Raw genomic sequence first — 27238 nt, forward strand, 5'->3', positions numbered from 1 at the left:
GGTTGATCAGAGGGGTAGTTCAGCAATAGCTGGAGGGCCAAAGATCTCCGCTGCCCCCCCCCCGCTCCCCACTCTAACTGTTGTTAGACTCCTGGCTCCAAAAAAACCCTGGCCAACCATCAGAGACACCAGCAACTGGAATCCAGCAGCATCTAGGAAGCTTTATTTATTTACTACATTTCTATCTCACACTTTTTCTTCAATGAGCTCAAGGTGGTGGATATGGTTCTACCCCTTCTCCATTAATCCCCACAACAAGCCTGCAAGTTAGGTCAGGCGGAGAGATGATGATCAGCCCTAAGGTCACCCAGTGATTTGAACTCTAGTCTCCCAGGTCATATTCCGTCTGTCCAACCATTACACCTCACTGGCTGATTTACACATTAGGTCTCATATAAAGCTACATATGGAGTTCAAGCCCATCAAAACAATACTGAGGCCTTTTATACAAACATCCACTTTTGGCCCAGACAACACAAAACATAGCTCTTAAGAGCGGTGCTGGGAAAAGTCATAAGGGAGTAGGTGCTCCCCCATATTTCATGTTGCACAGAAGTTATTACAGAGATTTTTAGCAGCAACCACAGCAAATACTTGTAAATGCATGCTGCTCTTTGGCAGTTCAGCTGGGATGGGGTACAAAAGCAAGCCTTTGAACCATTCACAGAACTTTTCCTTGTTCCTTTCCCTCTTACCAATTCCATTATTATTATTATTATTATTATTATTATTATTATTATATGTGGGCTATAAAAAGACTCCCCAAGCAGCTACAATAATGGCACCTTTGCTGTATCTGTGCGACACAGAACAACTAGCAAAGCAAAATGATGTATGAATGATCCAGTATAAATCCACCACGGATGCCCTGGCATTACATCAACGATGTGTTGCTGAATACAGGGAAGGGTTTACTCTCCATTCAAAAAATTGCGATCCTCTACCGGCAGCCTCAGGGCTCTACCACTTCGCTATAGGGCAAGGGCAGGGAACCTCTGGCCCTCCAGATGTTGCCGATCTACATCTCCCGCCCAGGACCAGGGCTCAAATTCACCACTAGGTAGGCTAAATCTTGGAAGCCCAAATAAATAATTCCCAGAGACCTGTTGCCTTCTCCTGGTTTTACTCCGGAGTGTTTCTGTCCGAGAGAGAGAGAGAGAGAGAGAGAGAGAGAGAGAGAGAGAGAGAAGAGGATTTGGAGTAGTTGGCTTCCGTCAGTGTCTGGGAGGCTGAAGGAGAAACTGGTGTTTTCTCTCTCCAGGAGTTGGTGGTTAGGAAGCAAAATAGCTGAAGGCTTCGTGGTAGCAGCAGCAGCAGCAGCAGCCTCCTTGCCAGGTCATCAAGACGTCGTCCGCTCCCTTCCACCCTCCCTGCAGGGTGGGATGCTGCACTTGTTACTCACTACGAGGAATCTGGCAGATTCCGCAAGAGATCACTTGCGGGCGAGGCGGGTGCGGGAGAGGGAGGGAGGGAGGAGAGGAAGGGAAGCTGCTGTCGCCGCCCAGCCCAGGCAAGGAAGCCGCCAGGGCTGTTTCTCCGCCCGCCCGCCGCGTCCCTGCCCACATTCGCCTCCTCTGATCCGTTTCAAGGGCTGCTGGTGAAGCCGTCAAAACAACAACACAAAACAACAATCCTGCATTGCAAAGGGGCTGGACTAGATGACCCTGTGGGTCCCTTCCAAATCTACATTTCTGTGATTCCTACAACAACGACGACGAATCTCCAAAAACAGGCAGATACGTTTGGTGGGGGAGAGCACCCTCTGGGCCAGCTCCCTTCCCTCCCCCCGGGGCCCAGATCCAACTCGTGCGCCTCGCAACGAAGTCCTGCCCGATACACGGAAGCTTTAAAAGAACCCTTCCCCGCCTCTTTCTTCCTCTGAAAGGCGACCAAGAAATTAAGCAGGTCCGTAATGGAGCTGGGGGTGGAGGAAGGGAGCCCCCTTGCCCCGTGTGTGGAGTTGTTTTTCTGTAGAGCGGCGCGTGTTCAGACGAGCCCGAGGATCAACCGTGCCGGGCTCGGGACACTCAGACACCCCACCCCGGTCGCAGCAATCCAAAGAAACACCGAGCAGTGGCGCCCCCGCCGTGGGAAGGGCGCGCGTGGAGCCAGGCAGGCGAATAGCAGCGCCCAATCGTCGGAAGGCGATTCGTGGATAGAAGTTCCCCTGAAAATTGGGGGGGGGGGATTGCAAAATACAGAAGGAGGGGAACCGGAGATCCTGATGCCGCACCGATCCCGATTACTCTGGACCTGGATTTCGTTGCGCACGCTGCAGTCCTTCTGCAAAAGCATCCCCGACCCGAGCAGCTCCTCTAGCCCAGAGCTGCCGGGTCCAGCGCTTCTCTCCCTCCCGCCAGCTCTGCCCGTTCCAACGTGTGCGTGATAATGCTGGTGGGGAGAAGGGGGGAAACGCACAAGACTAGCCCCCAAGATCCCACCAGATGCTGCCAACCCCGATTCCCCAGCCGAGGGGGAGGCTAAGCTGGAGGGAAGGCAAGCAGCTCAGGCTTGCGCTCTGCCGCGCGCCGCTTGCGCCCTTCGCGTAGGATCGCAGCCGGCGCCGCGCAAGCCAAGTAGCGAGGAGAGGAGAATAGGCAGGAGGGGGTGCTCCTCGCTCGCCGGCCGGGTTTTAACCCTTCCTGGACCTCCTCTTTCGGAAAGAGCCACAGCAGCCCTCTTCCCAATTGTGCCCCCCAACCCCTGCTCGCTGCGCTCCTCTCGCCCCGCATCCATCCATCCACCTCTTCATCCGTCCTGGTTCCCCCAGTTTCTCCCCCCCCCCTTACCTTAATGGTCCCGTCCATCGAGCGCGCTTCCCAGTCCGGCGTCCCGGGAGTCCGCACATTGACCCGGTTGAGCTCCGCGCCCGCGCTACGCCGCCCGCTTCAGCCCCGACTCTGTTCCGCGCCCGGCCTGCCTCCTCCGCCTCTCCTCTCGCCGCAAAGCGAAAGAGCGACAGTTAACCGGATGAAACTTTTTTCCCCAGCTCACTTTGGGAAGTGAAGTCACTCGAGGAGGAAACTTCGCTCCCCGCCGCGCCTGGGCCGGCCCTGCTGGATCCGAAGAGGAGGAGAACTTTTTTTTTTTTTAAAGCTAGCAGGATATTTGCTGGGGTTAGATAAGGAGCGAGACCCCGGAGCGCGCTTCAGGACTCGGGGCGCTCCCTCCGGCTCCTGCAGGATTTTGGCTGGCTGGTCAGGAGAGGCAAGGATCCCCCACTCGGCTCTCCTCTCCCGGACATCTGGGGGGATATTTTTTTTCCCCAGCTGTCCAGACAGATCTATTTAAAGGTGCCCGACGCTGCGATCCTGGCTCTATTTATCCGGAAATTCAGTAGGATACAGATCCGTTGCAGGATCCCAGTGTGAGCCATCAATTCCCGTTTTCCTTCACATGCAATTTGTAAAATAAATAAATCATTCATAAGGCGTTTTCCCGTCGGAGGTTAATTACATCGGGGATGGGGGAAGGCTCTCGTTCGCCCCAGCCTACCAAATTTGATTTGATTTCTTACGGTTAAATGTGCCTATGTGCTCTTTTGGATAGATGACAAAACCACATGGTTGTCAATATTCAACAGGCGTTTCATGGAACGGTTTCTGGAGGGTTTTTCCTTTGTTTGGCTTTCCCCCTCCCCCGTTCCTAACAGGGAACTCAAAACTCCCGTTTATTGCCAGGAAAAGGGCAACTAAGGTAAGGCGCGAGGCAACCGTGGGTGGACACGTGTATACGTGTATGTGAGAGCTTGAACCTTTTCGCTGGCTTCGCGTAACCACAAGATTTCTTTATTTTCAAAATAAAATAAAGCATTGTTTGCCACCAAGTTTAATAAGCCAAGAGTGGCATCCTATGCGTGTCTACTCAAAGACCACGGGATTCAATGGAGCTTACTCCTAGTTAACAGGGTGATCCTAAGCGTGCTTCCCTGTAAGCAAGTCCCACGGGCTTCAGTGCGATTTACTCCTTTGTAAATTTGTTTCGGATTTCAGCCCGACCGGAGGATTGCAGCTTTGCAACGCGACCCTAACCATGTCTACTCAAAGGTAAATCCTATTAAATGAAATGGGGTTTACTCCCAAGTAAGAGGAGCTAGGACTGCAGCCCTTCTGGGGACCCCTGTTCTTTATTTTCTGCACCTTCTTCTCAGTAATACAGCATTTGTACTACGGAATGGTTCCTGGAGCCACAAACTGACCTTCTTGAGCAACCTGCTCGGGTGATATCCTGGTCAGCACTGCAGCCAATCGGCATTTTAACGTTTTTGCGTTGCAGGACAGCTGAGATGCAGCGGCATCCCAATGATGCCTACTCGGAAGTAAAGGGTTCCTGAGTTCTCCAGAGTGTGGAGAGACGTTTGCTCATTTCAAGTGAGAGGGACTGTGCCAAATTTACTGCGTTTGGGGGTCTGGGACAGTTTTAGGACAGATTCACATTCGGGCCAAGCAATTGATGGAGTATATCTATATATGGAGACGCTTAATTTCGAATATGTTTTTCTATTACGAAACAAACTCCCCCCGCTTAGGACTAGGTGCAAGGGACTTAGAAGACCTCCCCTGCCGGTTTTGATGGTGGGAATAGGTCTGAGACTCAGGGCGGACGGTGAGGCGACCAATGTAAAAAAAAAGGATTGAAAAGAAGTCCGATCCTCTCTGCCTCTTTTCTCCAAGCCCAAACCTGTGAATAGGCAGGTTTACTCGGAAGTAAATCCCCAACGGAGCTCAGTCCCACGGAAGTCCCGCCTTACTGGACTAGATGATCCTTAGGGTCCCCTCCAACTCTACAATTCTATGATTCTACTCAATGGGACCTACTTTCAAGTAAAAGTACACAGGATCGCGCGACCGGCCAGCAGAACCCAGACAAACCCGGACGAAAGCCCGATTTGTTTCTGATTTCTTTCTGGGATATTCCCTGCAGGATCTGGGATTTGAGGGTCTGGCGGAGCGTTTCCATGTAACGAGCGGCGACGGTTGGAGATTCATATATATATATATATATGAGAATGATCTGGACAAACTCCCCAAACACTCAAAGCCATGCACTGTTCAAACAAATCTCTCTCCCTCCCAAAGTAGCCCCAACATCCAACACTTCCACCGTTCTTGTGCAACAGAGAAGAATGAAAAGACGCGCGCAGGGGTGGTGGGGGTGGGGGTTGTCTTCCAAGGAAATGGAGCAGAAATTGGAAAATGAGTTTTCCCCCACGCAGCTTCAGCCCCCCCCCCCGCAGTTCACTGACAACATCTCTCTCTCTACAGCCCCCCCTCCACAAAAGATGGTTACCTCATGCAAGGTCCAGCCTTTCCTCCTCCCCCCTCTTCCGGTTTTGTTAGTCCAGCCAGTGTGTGTGTGTCTGTCTCAAGCAGAAGCCCGAGTCCCTTTTGCCCCTCCCGTCCAGAAGGGGAGGTTTGTTTAGGATGCCGCGCACGCGGAGGCGCGGCGCCCAGAGAGTTGGATGTTTGACTTCCTCGGCGGCGGAGAAGCCTCCCTGGCCCCTCCCTCTGTCTCCCCTTCTCCAGAAATCAGCCCCCATCCATTCCCCCCCACTCACCCCACCCAGTCGGGGGCTCCCGCCTTGCCAGCCAGCCAGTCTCTGGTGGGGTGGGGCGGCTAAGGCTGGGGACAAGACCACCGCCTCCCCCCGCCCCGCCGCCTTGTCTCCTTTTTACAATCCGAGTGCTGCTCTGCCGCGGTGTCCCCGGAGAGCAGCCCACATCTGGATGCTGCTAGCGGGGTCAGGTCCCCTCCGCCCGGGGCCACGGGGGCTGGCTGGCAGGCCGCGCAAAGGCACCAGGCTTAACCCTTGGCTGGCCGGCTGCTTGTCTCTTCTAACCAACAACTTCCCTCCCTCCGCTTCACCACGACATGGCAAACTCCAGTGGGGGAGAAGGGAGGAAAGGGGACCCCCCCCATCCTCCTCTGACCCAGATGTCGCTTTCTTAATGTTTGCAACCCGAATCAATGCGTGCTTGCTCAGAAGAACCATTGGATCCGGGGGAGTTTACTTTCGAGTAGATGTGCACAGCAGCGCAGTCTAATTCTAAATGGCATCGGGAAGAACAACAAGAAGTTTTATGTATGTTGGAAGACGCACAGAGTGGCTGGGGGAACCCAGTCAAATGGGCGTGGTACAATTATTATTATTATTATTATTATTATTATTATTATTAAGCAGTGCCCATGGCGACTGAGAAGAGCAAGCCATCCCGGTCGCTGCCTGCTGTGTTTGTGCGCCTTGAGAAACGAATATACTGACCTTCAGGTGACCTGAGGTCGCTTGCCATTAAAACCTGGCCGTGAATGTCAAGATCTGAAATCGAGAAAGTTTCTGGAAATGATGCGAGGCGAAGAGAGGGCTAGAAAGCGCTCTGAAAGGGCTCGTCTTCCAGCGATCTGGGCTCCTCCGCCTTTTATACTGGAAGCCGAGATCTGAACCAATTTCCTTTCGGAGTTAAGTTCTAATAAAACGCGGGTGTGGACAAGGGGAGCGCCAGAAGGGATCAGGCCGCCTGTTATCGCCCCCCACCAGCCAACAAGAAAAGAATTGGGGTGCCTTTGACAAGTAAAAGGAAGGCGAAAGTTGGAACGCACGAGATTCTCACTTCCTATCTATATCTATATCTATATCTATATCTATATCTATATCTATATCTATATACACACACATATGTATATACATCGCTGTATATAGTGATCAACCCAACGAAGAGACAGGATTGGCCGATAGCTCCCCCCAATCCCGGCTTTCCCTTGGGCTGATCACTTCCAGCAATTCCTTCTTTCTGCCCGCTTCCTTCGGCAAGTCTCCCTCACCTGCAGGAAGATCAGGAGCTAAGCGCAGCCTCAGAGTTAGGCTGCTGAAACCCCATTGACATCAATGGGATCTAAGCCGCCGAGCCGGCGCTGGATCGCCTCAGAGAGGACTCATCAAGATCCTGAGCTAGCTGACAGGCCACTGCGCACAGTCAGTCACAGCCAGGCTAGGCACGTCTACTCCGAAGTAAGTCCCGTGGACTTCAACGAAACTTACTTTCAGGCCACATCCTTCTCGCAGGCCCAAGAGGTCTGGCTGAAGACTGGCGAAAGATCCGAATTACCCTAACATTTCCCGCTTGTCAGCCGCGGGAACATTAAGCGACGCTTTGACAAGCAAACCGGGATAGTAGCGAGGGAGGTAAATGGACAAGGAACTCTTTCCAAGCCTTTCTTGATGCGTCGGATGAACCCGGGCGGGCGGCTGCCTTGCGTTCTTCATGCAACTGGAAAACAATTTTTGCAAACTCTCAATTCGACTTTTTGTTTCTGTTTTGTCTCTATTCAAGAGTCCGCCTTGAAAATTTACGACTTAATAGGGATGCCAAGGGAGATTTGGAAACAATTTTTTAAAATGTCAGGATAGTTTTCCTCTCTCTTTTTTAAGATATTACTTTTTTGTGGGGGGATAGAGCAGCATATCACAATGAAATTTTAAAACAAGATGTTCAATAAACTTCGCAAATCGGTTAAAATGAGCGTAAAACCATCCTACTCATTTTGCTGACTTAGAAGTAAATGCCATCGATTTCGATGGGACTTACTTTCGAGTAAGCATGCCTAGGAATGCTGGGAGCCTCTTTCCTCAAGGGCTCTCCTTTTCAATCCGGCGCTGAGTCCCTCCGCGCCTCTCCGGATGGCTCTCAAACGCCAGACTGGGCGTGGCTCACTTTGCATAGGATCCGACTGTAGAGGAGCTCCAGAAAAGATGGGATCACTGGCGGGCAGTATTTAATACCGTCGTTCAATCAATCAATCAATCAATCAATCAATCAATCAAATCAGGATAGTGGAATGGACCACCCCTTACGCCATTTATTGTTTAAAGCAACCGTGGACTGCACAAGAACGCAATTATGCTACGGATTCGGTGAGAAATGCTTAGACCGCATCACTGAATCATATAATTGTAGAGTTGGAAGGCATCCCAAAGGGCATCTAGTCCAGCCCCCTTGCGATGCAGGAATTGTCTCTTCCATCCACAATGAACTCTGTGCTTAGGATCGAACCCTATGCCAGACACCTATGCAAGAAAGATACCCTCTTGGTACCTCGCTGGTGTCTATGTCCATATCACACACACACGCTGGAAACATGGACACACACACCCTGCTGGAATCTTATGCCTTCTTACTTGGAACTCCGTAGAACATCGTGGCAAAAATGCGCAGGATCCGAATTCTTTGGAACTAAGTTCCATTGACTGCAGCAGAAATCTGCTCCCAAGTAACTATGCAAAATGCTGGCCATTCTACAGAATTATCGTTTTTGCAGTGACATTTTGTGCATCTATACCGCTGCTCCACGTATAAGCTACTGATTACCCAGGCTGAAATTCTATTCTATGCATGTAAGATAGAAATCCCCGTAGATTCAAATGAGACTTGCTTCGGGCTCCACTCTTCCGGGAAGTCTCCCTTTACCTATCCGATCTGGCTTAAAAAGAAGCCTAGCGAGTCCTCTTTCTCATGCATTATGATTATTATAGAGCATTGTGAACGGACCGGAGGCTTTACAGTTACAGAAGCGGGAGTGAGAAGTCCTCGCCCCCAAGGAGCTTACAATATGTAGCTGTCAACAGTGCGGAAATCAAAGGAGTTTGGAGAGAAGTTATATATTACATTCATTGCTTGCACAATCCAGTCCCCCTAAAACCATTATGGGGGGTGGGGGCAGTGAACGTCAGTTAGACATTTCAGCCAACCCCCGATGAGCGAAGGATCTGGATGCAAGGCTGCCAGAAGAACTGGAAGTTCTTCGACTTGGCTTGGATATGCAAACAGACAGCAGCAGAGAGAGATCCTGGCTCATTCACAGATTGAGGGAAAGCCTCTCATTATCTTTCACATAGGCAGGATTCCACACCTTGCGCGCGCGCACACACACACACACAAACAAGGCAGTGACATAAGCTAAGGACCAGAAAGACTGGGGACTTGCTTTCGGCTGAAGTTGGCAAGGTTTGAATTGCAGTCTTCAGCACAACTAGACAGAATAATCCTTTGTTTGTTTGTTTGTTTGTTTGTTTGTTTGTTTGTTTGCTTGTTTGTTTGTTTGTTAACTCTTCCTTAACAGCTATGAAACAGGCAGATATTCAGCAGGGCAAGTCCACACCCACACACCCTGCTCAATATGGAAATACAGGTATGGCAATGATAATGAGCCCTTGGGCAAATTGATGTATGCCTTGGCTAAGAGGCATAAGATTCCTTTGGGGGGGCAGGGGTGCCAACTTGAATAAAATATGGGGGCACATAATCAAACACAACGTGTGACACACTCACACCACTTCAATGGCAATGCCCATCAACTTTGTGGGGAGTAGCCCCCTCAAGTATTTTATGGGGGAGGCTGGAGTTGCCCCTAGGAGTTGGCTCCCGTGGTGGTGGGAAGTAGCACCTCCATAGGTTTTTAGCATTAACAAGGACAAAAAAAAACCAAAGCAGCACACATATCTCAGCCAAGCAGTTGTCCTAACAAAGTAGGAATTTTGCACATGCTCAGAAGCACTGACATCATTAGTTTTCTTACTCCATGCTGGAGCTGTAGTTCAGGTTTTGTCATCTCAAACTCTTTCTTTCTTTCTTTCTTTCTTTCTTTCTTTCTTTCTTTCTTTCTTTCTTTCTTTCTTTCTTAATAGATAAGGGATTTCTCTTTGGGTACACGCCCCCCCAATCCAGGAATGGGGAGCCCGTGTCCTTCCAGAGGTTGCTGGACTCTCATAATCTCTGGCCGAGGGTCATGTTGGCTGAGGCCGAAGGGATCCAAGAGTCCACCATACACATCTGGAAGGCCACATGTAAAAAAGAAACCACGCTTTCTCTTCCCCATTTCGCTCCAATATTGTAAACTTAAAGTGGTTGCGGGAGGAGGGAGGAGGAAGAGGAGGAGGAAGAAGAAGAAGAAGAAAAAACGAATTCCCCAAAACCAGACTGCAGCACACCAGCTCCAAACGTCTGGCCCCTCGCTTGAGGCCATAATTAATTTGAGATTTATTTTTATTGGAGAGCCCAGTCTCGTCTGACCTTAGCCAAACAAGACTCCAGCTAGACCCTTGATGCGCTTGAATGAAACGGAATATTTCTCCCTCTAACTTCTCTTCAGGCGTCCGTGCCTGCTTTGAATTTGTTCCTCAGACTTCATATATTTGGAGATTTGAAGGAAAGATTTAAGGCTTCCCCCACGCCCTCCCCTAGCATCCCCCTCCCCTACTGAGAAAGGGGGCAGGCGGCGGGGGGGGGGGTGGAGAAGTGGCGAGGCAGTCTGGGTTGCAAAATGTGCAGAGGAGCTGAAGTCTGTTTTCTTAGAGGTGCATTTTTCTATAAGTCACAGAAATAATGGAACCTTTAGAAGGTCAGCAGAGTTAGTGAATTAACTGAAGGGGGATTTGGTTACTTGGATTCTGGTGTCTGGAAAAGCAAGAGACTTTTGCAGTGTAAAAGCCGATCCCCTGTGCCTATTTTGCTTTCTTGCCTTTTTTTTTTAAGCTGTTTTCTTTTTAACAGCTTCAGCCTGTTGAATTTTCCAGGATAAATAACTTTGCTCTTTTCTTTAACTCCAAGTGATACCTTTTAAGTATTTTTTTTTTTTTAAAAAATAACTCATTGCAGTTGATGATGATTTAAAATAACAAGGTGAAGATTGTCCTAGGATGAGAAAAAAAGCTGCTGATTTATTTTAAAGCTGTGTGAAAACGGTTCATTCAAATGTTTAAAAAGGTTGGCACATATTTTATTTTTTAAATAAGTTAACTAAAATACATGTTTTAATCTATGCTGCTGATTGACTGCACAATCCTATGCATACATGTCTACTCAAAAGTAAGTCCCTCTGAGTTCAGTGGGGCTTACACCCAAGTAAGTGAGCATAAGGAGTATTTTTCTCTCTCTCAAGCCCTTGAAGCACTGTAAGCCAGGAGTTTAGCAACATGTTTGGCTTAAGGAAGGGAGTGTGGATGTGGATCTAAGAATGAGAATCATGTCGGGCAGCCTTAAGTTTTACCATTTATTGAACCAGCTGTGTTGGCAGAAGAAGGAGCTTTGCAAATTGCACAGGACTTTCCCTGGCCCCCTGAAGAGTCTTGTATTGGTCTGGAGAAAAGAAGGCTTTACAATCTTCTCCTTCCTCCAGATGGACTGTGACTTACTCCAAGTAACACACAGAGATGCCACCAAGAAGGATCTACCACAGCAGATCCCTACTCAGTCTCAATTTGACTACCTCCATCCTGGAGTGGGAGGAAAACACTGCAGGGGTGGTGAGAGCTGCCCTTGGTGACACACTTTTACTCAGAATTAGTGGGTCTACTCTGTGTAAAAATGAGTTGAATACCACCCCTGGTTTATTGTGGGTTATGCCCCTTCTAGAAGGTCTTGCTGTTTGCAACCTTTTCTTAATTTCCCCCTATAGAATCCAGTGGGATCTATCAAAAAGGGAGTTTGCTTCATCTGCACAACATCACCCTGGGCTCCATATCTTGGTCACAGCAGAGTGTGACAAAAAGACAGAATCCAGAAACAGAGGCACTAGAGATGTATCCAGGGCAGGCAGAGAGAAGCTTGTTTAGATTGGGACATACTGCAGTTTTGTTTTTTCTCTGATAATATTTTATTAAAGATTTTCTTGGTTTACAAAAGTTCATGTCTTGTCTCTTTTTTCAGGTTGTACAGTTTTTCTTACAAATGAGTTACATTTGTTGTGAGGCATTAGTGTTGAGTACAGTATAAGGTTAGGGAAGAAGAGGGGGTGGGGTGGGGAGGCTTATATTCTTTTGCACAGTGTACATGTGGGGTTTTGAGTCAGCATCAGCTGGGTAGGTTCTCTTTCTATTCGTTTTTTACATTTCCTTGGTAGTGAGAGGTAGTGTGGGGCAGGGTGTGGTTGGTTGTCTGTGGTTGGCTGCAGTGGGGTTTGTTTGCATGTGGGATGGTGGGGGCTTGTTGGTTCAGGTAAGCCAGATTGATTTGTATGCTGGTGATGGGTTCTTGTTGTTGTCTTGTTGGGATGTGTATGTGATAAAGGGGAGCCATACTGGGGTGAAGGTGTCCTCTTCTATTTGTCCCTGTGTCAGTTTCAGTTTATGGGTTAGCTTTTCTAGTAAGGCTGTTTCCCATACAGTTTGGTACCACTGGTCCATGTTCACTCCTGACAGGTCTCTCCAGTGTCTGGCTATGAGGCTTTTGGCTGCTGAGAGTAGGGGGGTTATAAGCTCTGTATAATGTGAGTGGTCTTGGAAGATGTTCAGTAGGGCCAGTTCTGGGGTGAGTTCTAATACCTGTTTAGTTATTTTGCATATCTCTTGTCCGACTACTGTCCAGAAGGGTTGGATTTAAGGGCATTCCCACCACACGTGAAGGTATGTGCTTGTGGAGGTGCAGCCTCTCCAACATTTTGGCGAGGTTCCTGGGTATATCAGCACCAATTTCTGTGGTGTTAAGTACCACCTGTAGGTGAGTTTCAGAGTGAGTTACCTTCTTTTGGCTGAGATGGATTTAAGGGAGGTTTAGACCACATTCTAGTCCATTGGGTGGGGTTAATTTCATAGCCTATGTTATGCTCCCATTGTTCTTTGCATCAAGGGGGTGTGTGGGGTTTTGGAACAGTATTTTGTATATTGTGGATACCATTCCTTTGCCATTTCCCTCTGCTGTCAGGAGAAGGTTTTTGAAGGTGATCAAGGGCCTAGTGGCTGCTGATTTTACTATACTGCAGTTTTGTTGATGGCAGTCTGTGCTGTTCTGTGCTGTCAGATTGCTTCATTGAAATCTCTTGGAATGGTGGTCCTGGCTTAACCCAGACAGCATCCACCTGGGCCAAACTGGGCCTACTGAGGCAGTCCTTTCCTCTGCCCTGCCTCTGTGTAACCCTAGCTGCAAGAGATATGTAGGAACAGGATTCTTATTTCCCCCCAGCTCTCCCACAATCATGGGCAGAGCCAGCCCTACCATTAGGCAGAGAATTTTGGGTTTCATAAAAGGACAGTAACTTGTTAGTTATTTAATGTATTGCTACTGTATTTGTATTCCAAGGGAGAAAAACTTGTGGGACTTTCCGCCCCAGATTCCAAAATAACTTGGCCAGACTGGAGTACTAAATACCTTCACATGTGGTGTGGGAGACAGTGGGAATTATCCAACTATTATTATTATTATTATTATTATTATTATTATTATTATTATACTATCCCTCATCTGCAGGGTGGTTCACAACATAAAATTACAATATAAAAACCACAAAATACATAATACAAACCAATAACCATAATACAATACAACAACAAACCAATAACACCCCCCTCCACACACATTTAAAAGGGCACTGGATGTCAAATAGCCAAAGAGGAACATTTTCGCCTGGTGCCTAAAGGTGTATAATGAAGGCATCAGCCGAACCACCCTGGCGAGAGCATTGCACAAATTGGGAGCCACTGCAGAAAAGGCCTGTTCTCATGTTGCCATCCTCCAGACCTCTCATGGGGGAGGCACACAAAGAAGGGGCTCAGAGGATGATCTCAGTGTTTGCGTAGGTTCAAATGGAGAGAGGCAATCCTTGCGTTATTGCGGCCCTGAGCCATTTAAGGCTTTCTGTGTCTACTAGTGCAAGGGCTATTGCTCTCGTGAACAGGTGAGTTTCAGCTTTGCCCAACAGAGGAATCCAGAGCTAATGGAAACACACAGTGCACAATCTGTTCTGCAGCATAGTTATCTGTAACCTGCTTATGAGTTTGCTTGTGCAACAACGTTCTGCTCATGGAAAGCAGCATTCGGCTTGCACAAAATGTTTTGCCACTGAAAGAAGTATCCCACTAAGTGCATTGGGGACAATCCTTCTTGCTCTTCTGCCTCAGGCAGCACAATGTCTCACACCAACCCTGACCATGAACCCATGATCAAAGAACTGTAGCAAATGCTGTCCTCTGAAAAGTCACCATTACCAAGCCAGTCATCATTTTGCCTGTGTTGTGTAGCAGTTAGGGAGACAGACTAGGACCTGGGGCATGGGTGTAGGCAGGGTTTTTGTTAGGAGAGGCAGAACTGACATGATTGGTCAGTTAGTTAAGTATTTCTATTGTTTTACTTTATCTAGGGGGCAGGTGCCCCTCCAGCTATGCCCATGCCTGGGAGTCCAGTGTTCAAATTCCCCACTCAGCCATGCAGCTTGCTGTGTTGCCCTGGGACCATTCACCATCTCTCTGCTTGACCTACTTTGCACAGTTTTTGTGAAGATAAAATGGGGAGAATCATGTACAACCAATGGAAGGAAACACAGGATAGAAATGTAATAAGAGTACATGGAAATGAATTGCTCCGTTGTGCAGTCGTTTTGCTACTTAGGCAGAAGTTCTCTCTACTATCCATTGTTACTGCATGACATGACAGAGCACAAAACTGATAAGATGGAAGTGTCACAATTTGTCAGCAGTTGTAATTGTTTTCTGTCTAGTGAAAACATTGATGTTTTTAGCTATCAACAATTCATTCTCTCTCTCTCTCTCTCTCTCTCTCTCTCTCTCTCTCTCTCTCTCTGGCTTTGCAAACCTTCCAGACAGGCCAATGCCAAGAACAAGCCAAATATTGTTTCCATTCACCCTCCATGAATGTGCTTCTTTGTGAGAGACCAAAAACATTATGGCTGTATGAAAACCCATTTTTGAAAAAGCAAGAAATTGCGCACTGAATTCATTCAGATGGCAAACAGGTCCTTTCTCAAGCTTGGTAGAAACACACAAAGTTGCCCACTTTGCACACCTTTCAGACACAGGGGATTTTGAAAGGGACCTGTTTAGATCTGAGTAACGTTGGTCATTCCTTCTCAAAAATTACATCTGCAGCACAGCATCCTCTGAACCTCATTTCATCCCTTTTCACAATTTCCTCCCATTTTACAGGCAGAGAACAAAGACCAAGTTGTGACCCAACCTAAATGTCAAGATTCAGAGTGAGCCAGGATCTTAAATGCAAAATTTGGAGGAAAAAAATGAATTTTGAAAAATAATTGCAATTTGGTCCATACATTGTTTGGGAAGTACAAATTAGGTAGATTCACGTTAAAAAGCAGCCTGAACTGATTCCCCACCCCCACCCCTACATCCCATTGTAGGTGGGTACCAACTGTAGGAGAGCAAATGCCCTTCTCTCTCAGGCTCTCCTCTGCCCTGCTGGGTTGTAGAAGGGAAACTTTGAGGCTAAAGAGGAGGAGGAAGCTGGCAGGCAAGTCCACTCTCTGGATTAGATGGATGTGAGAAGGTAGGCAGGTTGTGATGGCCTGGGATTCGGACTCGGATGCTGAACCTGAGGGATCCCAGCCTGCACAGGATTCCCCGCCCCCAGAACCAGCTGAGCCGGGGCTGGGGCTTGAGCCTGAAGGGTCCTCACCTGTGCTGGATCCTCAGGTGCAGGCACCAGCTGAGTCTGCTCTGGCCCCTGAGGTGATGGAGGACCCACTGCCTGCAGGTGCACCACTCTCAGCCCCGTCAGGGGAAGAGGAGGTTGCCTCTGGGTCCGGTAACCCTCCAGCCTCTCCTGAGCTGCAGAGGCTCAGGGCAGAGAGGCGGAGGGAACTAAGTTCCCGCAGGAGGAGTGCTCACCTCCAGGCGAGTCACCTTAGGACCGGGGCCGCCCTATGGCTCGGGGCAGATAAAAGCCAGCCAGCTCCAGTCCCAAGTTGTGGGAGCAACATTGTTGGTAGCCAGTTCCTGCCTGCACACGGCCTGCTTTCCTGCCGGAGCTCCTGACCTCACCTGACTCCCTGCCTTGCACCCAGCTCCAGCTTTGATGGACTACCTCCATACTGCACCCTTGACCTTGGACTGGACTCGGACCTCGCCTCGCGGTTAACCCATGGGACCAGCACACAGGTGGAGCTGACTGCTGACTGAGGGCAGGCTAAAGTAGGTGGGTGTCTGGAGCAAGCCAGCAATAAATCACACAGAGGAAGTGAACTTAACCCTTTATTAGAAGAAAGAAGATCTCTCAGTACTGCCAGGCCTAATGAGCACAGCAACTCTTCTTCTATAGGTCTTGCCTCTATGAGGCAGTTGTGGGGACTAAAGGTGCTCACTTGCCCACAGCTGCCTAAGTCTCCTCCTCTCCCGGGTCTTTCCCAAGCAATCTGAGAGTATGCCATGTGCCTGCTTTTGCTCCTCCTGCTTCATGCCTCTCCTGGTCCTGGGAGACCAGCGGGAAGGGAGCTGGTTGCAGCAGGAGGAGAAGACACTCTGGCATCTTCACCAGCCTGAATTATCTCTGGCTCTTGGTGTCCTTCTTCTCCTGCTTCCACTTCTGATTCTGGACTTCTCTCTGCCACAAACTCTCCCTTCTCACTAAATCCTGTTCCCTTTTCTGCTTCCGACACCAACTCCTTCCAGTCTCGTCCCTCTGACCACCCATCGTTGTCCCACCACCAATCCCCAGGCTCTCAGCCTTCTTCCCTTGGGGGTTCTCCAGCTGGTGCCTCTCACCATTCCTGTGTCCAGCCAGACCATGACGGTGGGGCACTGCCCCATTTGCCCTGATGGACCAGCCTCCTCTACTGTAGATCAAGAGATGTCTATATATACAGATGATTCAAAATTGTCACCTGGCACTCATTTACAGGCGCAAAGAGCTGTTTTATGTGCTCTTGGGAGCTTGGGTATAGTCGGTCGGATTGGTAGCACATACACATCTTCACACAGCAAATCTCCCCCTACATCATTACAAATTGCTTTGGAAGTTCCTTTCACTATTAAAAGCCCCTCTACCCTGAGCCATGAGGTTCTGTTGCGCTAGAAGCACAAGCCCACCCTCTTCCTCCTCACTTGAGCACACAGAACTAGTCACACAGGCCTTTGGATCCTGGCCAATGCGTGGCCATAATATTTTATCTACGCAACAGAGAGATGACAACAGTCTGGCCAGCTTGAATTCCCATATCAACCCCAAAGGCCTTCCTAAAACATCATCATCTTTAAGCATTCATATTGCACCTCTGGAGTGTTGTTGACATGCAATAATAGCTCATTTCACTTTCCTGCAGGATCCTAGGCTGTTTCAAACTGAAATACGATGCAGCTAATTCTGAATCTCAAAGAACAGCCAAAATGCATCCCCCAAATTGCAGCATTTTCAATATGCAACATGGAAATAAAACTTCTAACTTGGTATCAACCCCTAATGCAATGGCCATCATTCAGTAAAACATGGGTGGGGAATCTTAGACCCTGAATGTGGCCCTCCAAACCTGTCTATCTGGCCCCTGGGATGCTCCCCAGGCCACATCCTTCACTGACCTTGCCCCCACATATTTTTGCTTGGCTGGGATGTGTCCTTGAACTCTGATCATGCCTCTTGCTTGTCTGCCTGGAGGACAGAGGGGGCTGTTTGAGTGTAATAAGCTAGCCTGCTGTACAAGAGTAACTTTCATATTCATTGCCCCACCTACTTTTGTCTCTGGCTCCACCCACCATGGATACGTGAGCCCTGGAAGACTGCCCAGAAGGGAACGAGGCTCTCAGGTTGAAAAAGGTTCCCCCTTCCTACAAAAAAATGTATCAAGTGGGTCCCAAAGCAAAGCCAAACATTTGCTTACACCACTTCAATCCATATCCATTTTGTATTCAAAAAGGCTTTCTTCTTTTTTCTGGCTACATGACCTAACCAATCAGAGATCACATAGCCAGAGGGATGATGATGTCACAAACAGTTCTGGCTACCTGTTGGAGGGTGACATCATGATGGCAAATCAGAGATGGTCATGCATCTCGTCATTACTACGGACAGGTGAATATTTTCATATCGTTTTGCAGGACCCTCTTAATAGCCTCCAAAGTGGGAGGGCATGATTCACAGGAGGTCATTATTATTATTTCCATGAAACACCTTCCCCTCCATCCCAATTACCATCATTGTATGTGGCCATCTTATAGTCAAATTGATGCTCTTTTCTTTTTTTCACCCAACTGCTGCGATGCAGTCAATTTAGGAAGAGGGGGGTTGCACCTGGTCAAACTCTTGGTCCATCTCTTCCAGTATCTTCTATGCAGAAGCTGGCAACAACAGCTCTCTGGTTTTTCAGACACCTCATCTGAGTCCCATTACAGACTCAGCAGTCCCACAGTAGCCTCAAGTAGAACCCCTGTTGCCAAGCCTATCTGGGGGCAAGGGAAGCAGTTTGATTCAGTAGTTTAAATATGTACAGTATATCCACAACTTACACATGATCTACATATGCGATTGCGGGGACGTGGGTGGCGCTGTGGGTTAAACCACAGAGCCTAGGACTTGCCAATCAGAAGGTCGGAGGTTCAAATCCCTGTGATGGGCTGAGCTCCCATTTCTCTGTCCCTGCTCCTGCCCACCTAGCAGTTCGAAAGCACGCCAGAGTGCAAGTAGATAAATAGGTACCACTCTGGCGGGAAGGTAAACAGTGTTTCCGTGCGGTGCTCTGGTTTGCCAGAAGCAGCTTAGCCATGCTGGCCACATGACCCGGAAGCTGTACGCCGGCTCCCTCGGCCAATAAAGCGAGATGAGCGCCACAACCCCAGAGTCGGTCACGACTGGACCTAATGGTCAGGGGTCCCTTTACCTTTTTACATATGCAATTGCAGCTTTGTGTGAATGGTGAGGAAATAAATAAATGAAGGGAAGGGAAGGGACAGTCAGAGATCTCTTGCAACCTTCCCAGAGCCCAGTAAGCAAGGCAAGAGGGCTTACAAAGCTCTTTTGGCACTGGATTTTCCTGCCATGGAATGAGCCTTGCTTACAGCGGTCTGGGGAGGTCATGCAAGACCTCTTGAAGGCTGTGGTAGGCTCCTGCAAGATGTCATGAGAGCTTCCCACAGACTTCCAAGGGTCTTGCGCAACCTTCCCAGAACCTGGGAAAGTAGGGATAGTCAACACAGGTGCAGTTCCAGGAGTCTTCCTGACTTTGCACAATTTTATTTTCTCATGAACCCCCAGAACGTAAGTTACATAACCCCTGTGTAAGTTGCAATGCCTATAGTACTTCAATTTCCCCAGGAAGTCCCTTTCTAAACAACTGGCAGACCGCGCTTGACACCCTATGCCTGCTTGAGATGAAGCTTCGGTATGAAGACGGGATTCTTCGGAGCCAGGAGAAGCAAGAGCAGAAGGAAATGGAGGAGGATGGGTGAGGCTGATAAGATCTGGGCATGAATTCTTGGCATTCAGCATTGGCTTTTTGCAAGTCTCTCCTTGCAAATGGATTAAGCATGTCTGCCTTCCACCAAGTCAAAGCAGCTCTTCTACTTGAGATCTAAAATTAGTGACTGGAAGGATGCCCCCATCATGATGGAAGGCTCAGGAAGAACCAGAACTGTTTCTCCAAACCTGGAAAATAGTTTACAGTTATTTCCGATCTGGATTACAGAAAAGTTATGTCTTTCCCCCAATGATGTCATAAGAAGCGCAATATGGTCCAATCCCTTCCTCCAATCCTGCACCAGGAAGTTTTAAGTGCTCTTCCTGCTCTCCTGGTCTAATTGACTCCCAGTCCACCTCTTTTTTTCTTTCAGCCAGATGGGCAGGGTGATAATAATAATAATAATAATAATAATAATAATAATAATAATAATAATAATTTATCATTTATACCCCGCCCCTCTGGCTGGGCCTCCCAATCCACTCTGGGCGGCTTCCAACAAAATATTAAAATACAGTAATGCATCAAACATTAAAACTTCCCTAAACATTATTATTATTATTATTATTATTATTATTATTATTATTATTATTACAGCCCCATCCCCAGATTGCTGCTTCAGCTGCATGTCAGGCAGAAAATGTGATTTTCCCAGTGCTACCAATGCATGTGAATGGATAAATTCTATTTCTCAGAGGGGGAGCGGAGGGGACATAGGCTTCCCTTCCTCCCTCTTTCCACTGCCTATGGAGCAGCAACAAATTTAAGTAGGAGCAGGCGTGGATGGAAGGCATCCTGTCTGGAGAAGGACACCAGAGTCACAACTCTCACCCCATACTGAGGAAAGCATTATGAGCCTACAGAGGTTTGCATTCTGGAGCCAGGAAATACAGATTTTGGCAGCATTACACGTTTTGACGCCAGAAATAGCTGGGACCATCTGCATGCAAAGCGCAGGCCCTTGCTCCAAGGACCAGCAAATCTGTCAATTTCACTTTCTCTCGGTTCAGTCCTACCTGTTTCTACATCAATTTGTGAATTATTATTTTTTAAGTCCTCATGAATATTCACCAGCGTTTTAGTGTGAAATTCTCCTATATACCTTGTTTACAAGGTCATTTCTCCTAATACAATGCATTTTTTTCATCTTGCTTTCACTAATATGTGCCTTTTTATGTATTTAGTATTTTAGAGGGATTTGTATTTTAGAAGGATTTTTATGTATTTTGTATTTTAGAGGGATGCGGGTGGTGCTGTGGGTTAAACCACAGAGCCTATGACTTCCCGATCAGAAGGTCAGTGGTTCAAATCCCCACGGCGGGGTGAGCTCCCGTTGCTCGGTCCCTGCTCCTGCTAACCTAGCAGTTCGAAAGCACGTCAAATTGCAAGTAGATATATAGGTACCGCTCTTGCAGGAAGGTAAACGGCGTTTCTGTGCGCTGCTGTGGTTCACCAGAAGCAGCTTAGTCATGTTGGCCACGTGACCCAGAAGCTGTACGCCGGCTCCGTTGGCCAATAAAGTGAGATGAGCGCTGCAACCCCAGAGTCGGCCACGACTGGACCTGATGGTCAGGGGTCCCTTTACCTTTACCTTTAAAATGTGCATATTTAGTACACATTACTTGGCTGTGAAACTGCATTGCAATATTTGGCAGTTTACAAACTTCAAAAGACGGTTTTGGGTTCACATATTGTTTTGGAAAGTGCTAATTAAATAGGTTCGCTTTAAAATGCGAATTGGGTCAAATTCCTCCCCCATCCCAAACTCCCTTCAACTCTAATGGGACTTCCAAGTAATCATGCATAGGATCCTGCTCCATAGGGGATAAGACTGTCTCAACTCTGTGGGGTCTCTGTCTTTGGATGTTATTGATTTTCATGTTTATAAGGAACCATGTTGTGAAGATCAGATCCCAGCCTGGCAAAAAGGGAAAGGGCAAATTCTGCATCAGATACTGGTTTTATCACAGCCTCCTCCTCCACCTCCACTTTTTCAGACAAGGAAAGTAGCAGCAGCCTGCATGTTAAATTCTTGTACGGACTGCAAGCTGGTTTAAAATGTGTAATCCAGATGTCGCAGGCCTGGTTTGTTTACATTCTTCGGCACTGTTTTGGGGAGGCGGGGGAAACCCCATATATATAATGTAAAATATGATACTGGGCTCAAATGAGCTTAACAAAAACAAACCCAAAAATCCTGATCTGCAATCTTGGATCCCACAATGTATGAGGACAAGCAGCCTAAAAAAGGCAGGCAAGTGAGATCCTGATAAAAACTATTCTCCAGATTTCTCACTGTACAGTGAAGTTCAATGCAAAAGTAAAACAAAACAAGCTACAGTGGTACCTTGGTTTACGAACTTAATCCGTTCCAGAAGTCCGTTCTTAAACCAAAGCGTTCTTAAACCAAGGCGTGCTTTCCCATAGCAGCGGGGGACTCAATTTACAAATGGAACACACTCAACAGGAAGCGAAACATGTTCTGCTTCCAAGGCAAAGTTCACAAACCAAAACACCTCCTTCCGGGTTTGCAGCGTTCTTAAGCCAAGTTGTTCATAAACCAAGCTGTTCTTAAACTAAGGTACCACTGTACTTTGTTTGTGATTCAGAGAAGGAACTCCTCTTCGCATCATCTGCTGTCATAAATAACATAAGATGAGCCTGTTGAATCAGGTCAATGGTCCATCTAGTTCAACATCCTCACAGTGGGCAGCCAGGTGTCCACTATGGGAAGCCCACAAGCAGGGAACAAGCTCAAGAGCACTCTCCCCTCCTGCAGTTACCAACAGCTGACATTCAGAAGCTGAGCCATCCTGGCTAGCAGCCACAGGTAGCCCTCTCTTCCTCCATGAATTTGCCTAATCCTCTTTTAAAACCATCCAAGTTAGTGGCCGGCACTGTCTCCTGTGGCAGTGAGTTCCACAGTTTAACTTTGCGCCGTGTGAAGGAATTTATTTTCTCTGTCCTGAATCTTTCAACCTTCAACTTCATTGGCTGTTCACAAGTTCTAATGTTATGAGATGGAGAAAATCTTGCCTCTAACCTCTCTCTCTCTCCGTGCCATGCATGATTTTGGAAACTTCTGTCATATCACCTCTTACTTGCCTTTTCTCTAAACCAAAAAGTCCCAAATACAGCAACCTTTCTTCATAGGGGAGCCACTCCATCCCTATGATCATTCTGGTTGCCTTTTTCTGAACTCTTCCTAACTCTACAATATCCTTCCTGAGGGGAGATAACCAGAACTGTAGTCTTCCAAATGTGGTCGCACCATAGATTTGTATAATGGCATTATGATCCTGGTAAGTGTTCTTTTCAATTCCTTTCACCATGATGCCTAACATGGAATTTATCTTTTGCATGGCGGTGGCCGCATGCTGCGTCGAGCTATTTACTACTTCTATATAAAAGCCCTCCTTATACATATATATATATATATAAATATTATTTCTCATTTTTTCAAATTAACAATAATCATCAAATACATACATAGCTGTTTAGACTTCCCTCCTCCCCTTCCTTGGTTTCTTATACAAACATTTTCAAAACTGCACCTCCTCCTTAACTCCTTTTGTTTATTACTCTCTATATTTCTTCCAAAATCACCTCTTAAGTGCTAGATTTTAAATTAATCCTGCTAATGTATTTAATTGTTTACAGTATTTTTTCAGATAATCCATGTACTGTATCTCCCCCATTCTTCGTTAAAGAATCACTTCTTGATTTCTTAATCTTCCCGTAAGCTTTGCTATGGCAAAGGGCCCCCTTAGCACCTGTCATAAAGATGGGAAATTTGTTAGTGCAACCCCAAAGGCGACAAGAACATTTCCCATCATTGCACCAAATTTAGATTCTAGACTTGATACCATTTGGGGAAGCATGTATATTATGCAGTATATGTAAATCTGAGCAACAGGCTGCTGTTTAATAATCTTGGAACAAGGTTCTATTTATTCATCAGTACATTACCTTATAGGACTACTTAGTTAGACTCCCACAAGGCAAAAGGATGAATATGATATACGGTATGTCAGGAAACCCCAACTGACTCCTGTAAACATCTCTGCATTAAACAGCTGATGCAAGGAATTTTTCAGGAAGCTTCCCTAAACTCAGCCATTGTCACGGAGGCTCAAGTCTCACCTTGAAACTAACACATGTGGTTTACTGAATAGAGGGAGGGGGTTGTAAATGGGAGGATTGTAAATGTTTGACATTACCTGTTTAAAGATGCTGTCATGTCTTACCTTGACGTAAGACGAAGTGTCTGGTACCGTCTGGAACATCCTTATCTGTACAGAGATGTTTGAAACAGCCCCAAAGTTGGCCTGGAAGAGTAATGTAATTTTTTTATTTAAAAAAATTCCCAAACACAAACCTGTTCGATTTTTATAATAAAAACCAGCAAGTTGAGATACAGTTTGAGCAGGTTTTAATCCAGGTTTATATGTCAGAAGAAAGAACAATTTTGGGGAAACCACATGAAATAATAACACTTATCCATTTTGCAGCGTCTCTTTTGAAGGGGCCAGGAGAATAGGGAGGGCAGAGAAGGTGGAAAACTTTGCACTAGATAATTGCACTCAATTTCCACATCAACAATTCATAATTAAAATAAACTTTTGAATATTTAGGCTGAGACTGGCTAGGCATTAACATCCAAATTGGAAGGTGTGGGGTTTTTTTGTTTTTTATTTTGCAAAATGAAATGCAAATGTACTAAGTTCCTATTTTCAGAATAGCACATGCTAACTCTTTGCAGTCCTTAATGTGGTTTGCACAAACCTTGTTGATTTGAGGGGGTGTGTATTGCCCATTAATAAACAAATCAATGCTGTGCAAGTCATATATTAGGAAGCAGAACCTGTCACCAAAAAGAACAAAGAAACCCAGTTTCTTAATGTCAGCTCTGCTGGTTGAACAAGTAGCTGGCCAGCCAAGGGGCTCCTGCTGTCTCGCATACTTTTTCTGCGGGTCAACCTTTATGACATCATGATGTCATCATTAATAGCTTTTAATAAACTGTTAACATGATTTCTAATAAGGCAAGGGAACAGAACCTAGTGTGTTCACAGCAAAGCCCCCTCAGTAGTAAAACGAATAGTCTCAGATTATTTATTTCTACTGATCATTACACACTTCGCACTTGCATGCACAACCAAATATATCAGCAGTAAATAAATGCTATGGGTCTTGGTGTATTTAAGTTTGGGCTACCAGCCAATCAAAGCCAAGTCCTTAAAAGTCCCGTTGAGGTCAATGAGCTTAACATGTGCTTAACTCTCTCCCATACAAATCAGTGGGTTTGGAAGTGTTTAACTTGGGGTGAATTTCGTCCTCAGATTGCAAGGGAGACAGCTGACATAGCCACACTCAGCCACTATCTTTTAGAAGTCAGGAATCAACGATGCTCATTTCCCAACAAGCCCAAGTCCTCAGTGCGGAGACACAAATCTTCCCAAATGGTCCTTTTGCGGACCCGCTATTCCACGTCGTGCCTGATAAGGATCACTGATAACACGAGTGACAGACAGGGGTGCTTCTGGCCATGGATGTGTAGGATCATGCGAGTGGGAACTGGTTAAGCAAATGAAGTTATTCCTCACGACTGATTTTGGGACAGAAAAGCACTCTGCAGTCGTTTGCAGCTACAGCTGTGTTTGGTCATGGAAATACTTTTGGGCGGGGGTTATCAACACTGCAAGGAACAGGCAGCCCGTGTTATATCTGATGTCAAAATAATGGGTTGTTTATACGGAACCACTTTCACTGCAACTTAAATGCGACGTCACCGTGAAGAGTTTTATGGAGGAACTGGTTGCAGGATTCAAGGGAGCAGCGATCCATATACTGCTTCCTCGGGAGCAGGTCCCATTGATAAGATCTCGATGTATAAGGCGGAGAGAATTTCAGAGAGACGGAAGAAAATGTCATCGGTGCTCAGCTAAAGTGGTGCGTGTCATTAGTTTATTCAGTGTACAGTAGTTTTATTACATTGCTAGGAATAAGTATTGGTTTCAGTGGAAATCATTACCAAGCCATGTCTTTTGGATTGGAGTGCTGCTTTGTTTGGAGAGTCCCACACAGCTATTAACAGGTTAGGATCACACACCCACACGCAAACACACCCACACCCACACAAATATGGATTATCAGAAGGATTGGTTCATTTCACGCCTACCTAGTAACCAAGATGGGAGAGAACCAACTCCTTTTTTTCAAAGTGCTTCTAAAATTAAGGGGGAACTTCCTGCATCAGAGTGGCAAAGGAAACCCAGCCAGGTGGGCCGGGTATAAATAATAAAATATTAATTGTTATTAAATAGGAATGAGTAAACTTTTTGCCTTATGTTTGAGCTACTGACAGAACAGCCCTAAGCATGTTTACTCGGAAGTAAATTCTGTCAAATGCAGCCAAACTTACTTTCTCTTTTAAGATTGTACCCTGAGCGCACAATTCCTGGAGTACGACAAAGTTCATCCAAGATCTTTGCCGCGTCCCCCATCCACCCGCAGCTTTTAGGCATTTTGAAATGCAAACGATATTGATTTTCTACAACTACCTGGGATTAAAAATCGCCAAGATGAATGTTGCATTTGGAGGTGTGTGTTTCACGGTGCAAGGGTGGTGTCGAGGGCGGGGAAGGGGGTAGGTATTCGTGCAAAGTTTCATGTTTGCTGTTTTTGTGAATGGTACTGGCAAAAAGAAATAAATCAAAATGCAGCCCACACAATGCAGGACCGACGTTGTGTGTCAAATCCGGCAGTCGATACTGAAGCTCTTCGGTTGCGTCTCTGCTGCCTTTGCAGCTTTAGGACACAATCCAACAACGGGAGAAGCGACATTGTGCAACCCCCGCTGAACCGTCCTCCGGTTTGCTGGACCGGAGCAAGCGCTCCCGTTCATTTCACTGGGACCCTGAGCAGGAGAACTTCTCGGAAGGAGAAATCCTGAATTCCATCCCCTGACCTTCCTTTTGAAAACATCTCTATTCTTCTCCAAAGCCTTTGATTTTTTTGCTAAAACATCTACTATTAAAAAGAAAAGTTCAAATAATGTAGAATATACATTTGTTGTTCAGCCAGCTAGCACAAAAGGACGATTGACTCTAAACGGTTCCTTCCTTTAAACATTCCAATTTTTTTTACATCTCATTTTTTTTTTTAACTATAAGGAAGGGGCTGAAAAGCCTCTGACTTAAGGAGCAATATAATTTCCCTTGGCCAGTTCGTTTTCAGAGGTCAGGAAGGGGTTCACCACCTTCAAATTATCTTTCTCAGATGGGAAATCTTCTCTGCTGCGAGCAGAATTGCTTCCAGAACTCCTCTTAAATTTCGATATAAAACTTTTGGCATTGAGAGAAACCACCCTGGAAAAGGAACAGCGGGTGGTGGTGCTCCGGCAATGTTTCCAGTCCACGCAAAACACAGCCCTCCGTTTACAAGGCAAACTTTTAAAATCCTTTATTTGCATTGCAGATTTCATTTACGTATTTACTTTAAAATATTTTTAAAACCTCACCTTTTATGCACGATCTCTCTCTTTCTCTCTTGCCAGTAAGAAGGCCAAGTTGTAAAGATCCAAGGTGACGGAGAAAATTAAGCAAAGTCTCCCCCAGTCTGGTGGTCCAACATAACCCTCTGCTACGAAGGCAACACAGAGCTCTTTTCTGCGGGAAGGAGATTAACCTGGCTGCATCAGAGGCTGTAGAGAAGATGAAAAGGGTCCTTCTCTTCCCAGACTCTCCAGACTGCCTGCATCAGCTCTCAGGCATCCTCGGGGGTTTTCTGCAATGCTGTGGGTCCCAGTGCCTCCTTCCCCTTTTGCTCTCTCCCCTACTCCCAGACCCCTCTCCCTTCCTCTCCTCTCATTGGGTTTCCTGCCTGCCACCCAGCGTCACCTCTTATCAATATTTCAGCTGCTCCTTTGATAAATCAGCCAAATGTGACCATTTTTGCCTCCGTCGATTGCTCTTCGACTGGAGCTGCTTTCATCTTCTAGAAACCCTATTTTTTTAAAAAAAAAGATGCAAGACTGTAAAACTTTTGGGGAAGGGGA

General features: G+C 46.8%; 1 protein-coding gene across 5 annotated transcripts in view; it reads right to left on the bottom strand.

Moving 5' to 3' along the window:
• Window positions 1–27238, bottom strand: part of FLI1 (Fli-1 proto-oncogene, ETS transcription factor) — a 120535-nt gene that overhangs the window by 92832 nt on the left and 465 nt on the right. Inside the window, exons 1-2 of one of the 5 annotated variants that reach the window (XM_083479332.1) lie at window positions 26702–26930; window positions 23400–23507 (exon numbers count right to left, since the gene is read on the bottom strand). In XM_083479332.1, coding sequence (XP_083335458.1) covers window positions 23400–23465 — 66 coding nt within the window. In that variant the 5' untranslated portion in view covers window positions 23466–23507; window positions 26702–26930. Of the gene's footprint in view, window positions 1–2789; window positions 3000–5289; window positions 5362–23399; window positions 23508–26701; window positions 26931–27238 lie in introns of those variants that run through there. The other 4 variants (XM_083479331.1, XM_083479330.1, XM_083479334.1 and 1 more) reach the window with 4 other exon arrangements.

This window comes from Podarcis liolepis, assembly GCF_965112155.1.
Source record: "Podarcis liolepis genome assembly, chromosome: 16".
Lineage (NCBI taxonomy): Eukaryota > Metazoa > Chordata > Lepidosauria > Squamata > Lacertidae > Podarcis > Podarcis liolepis.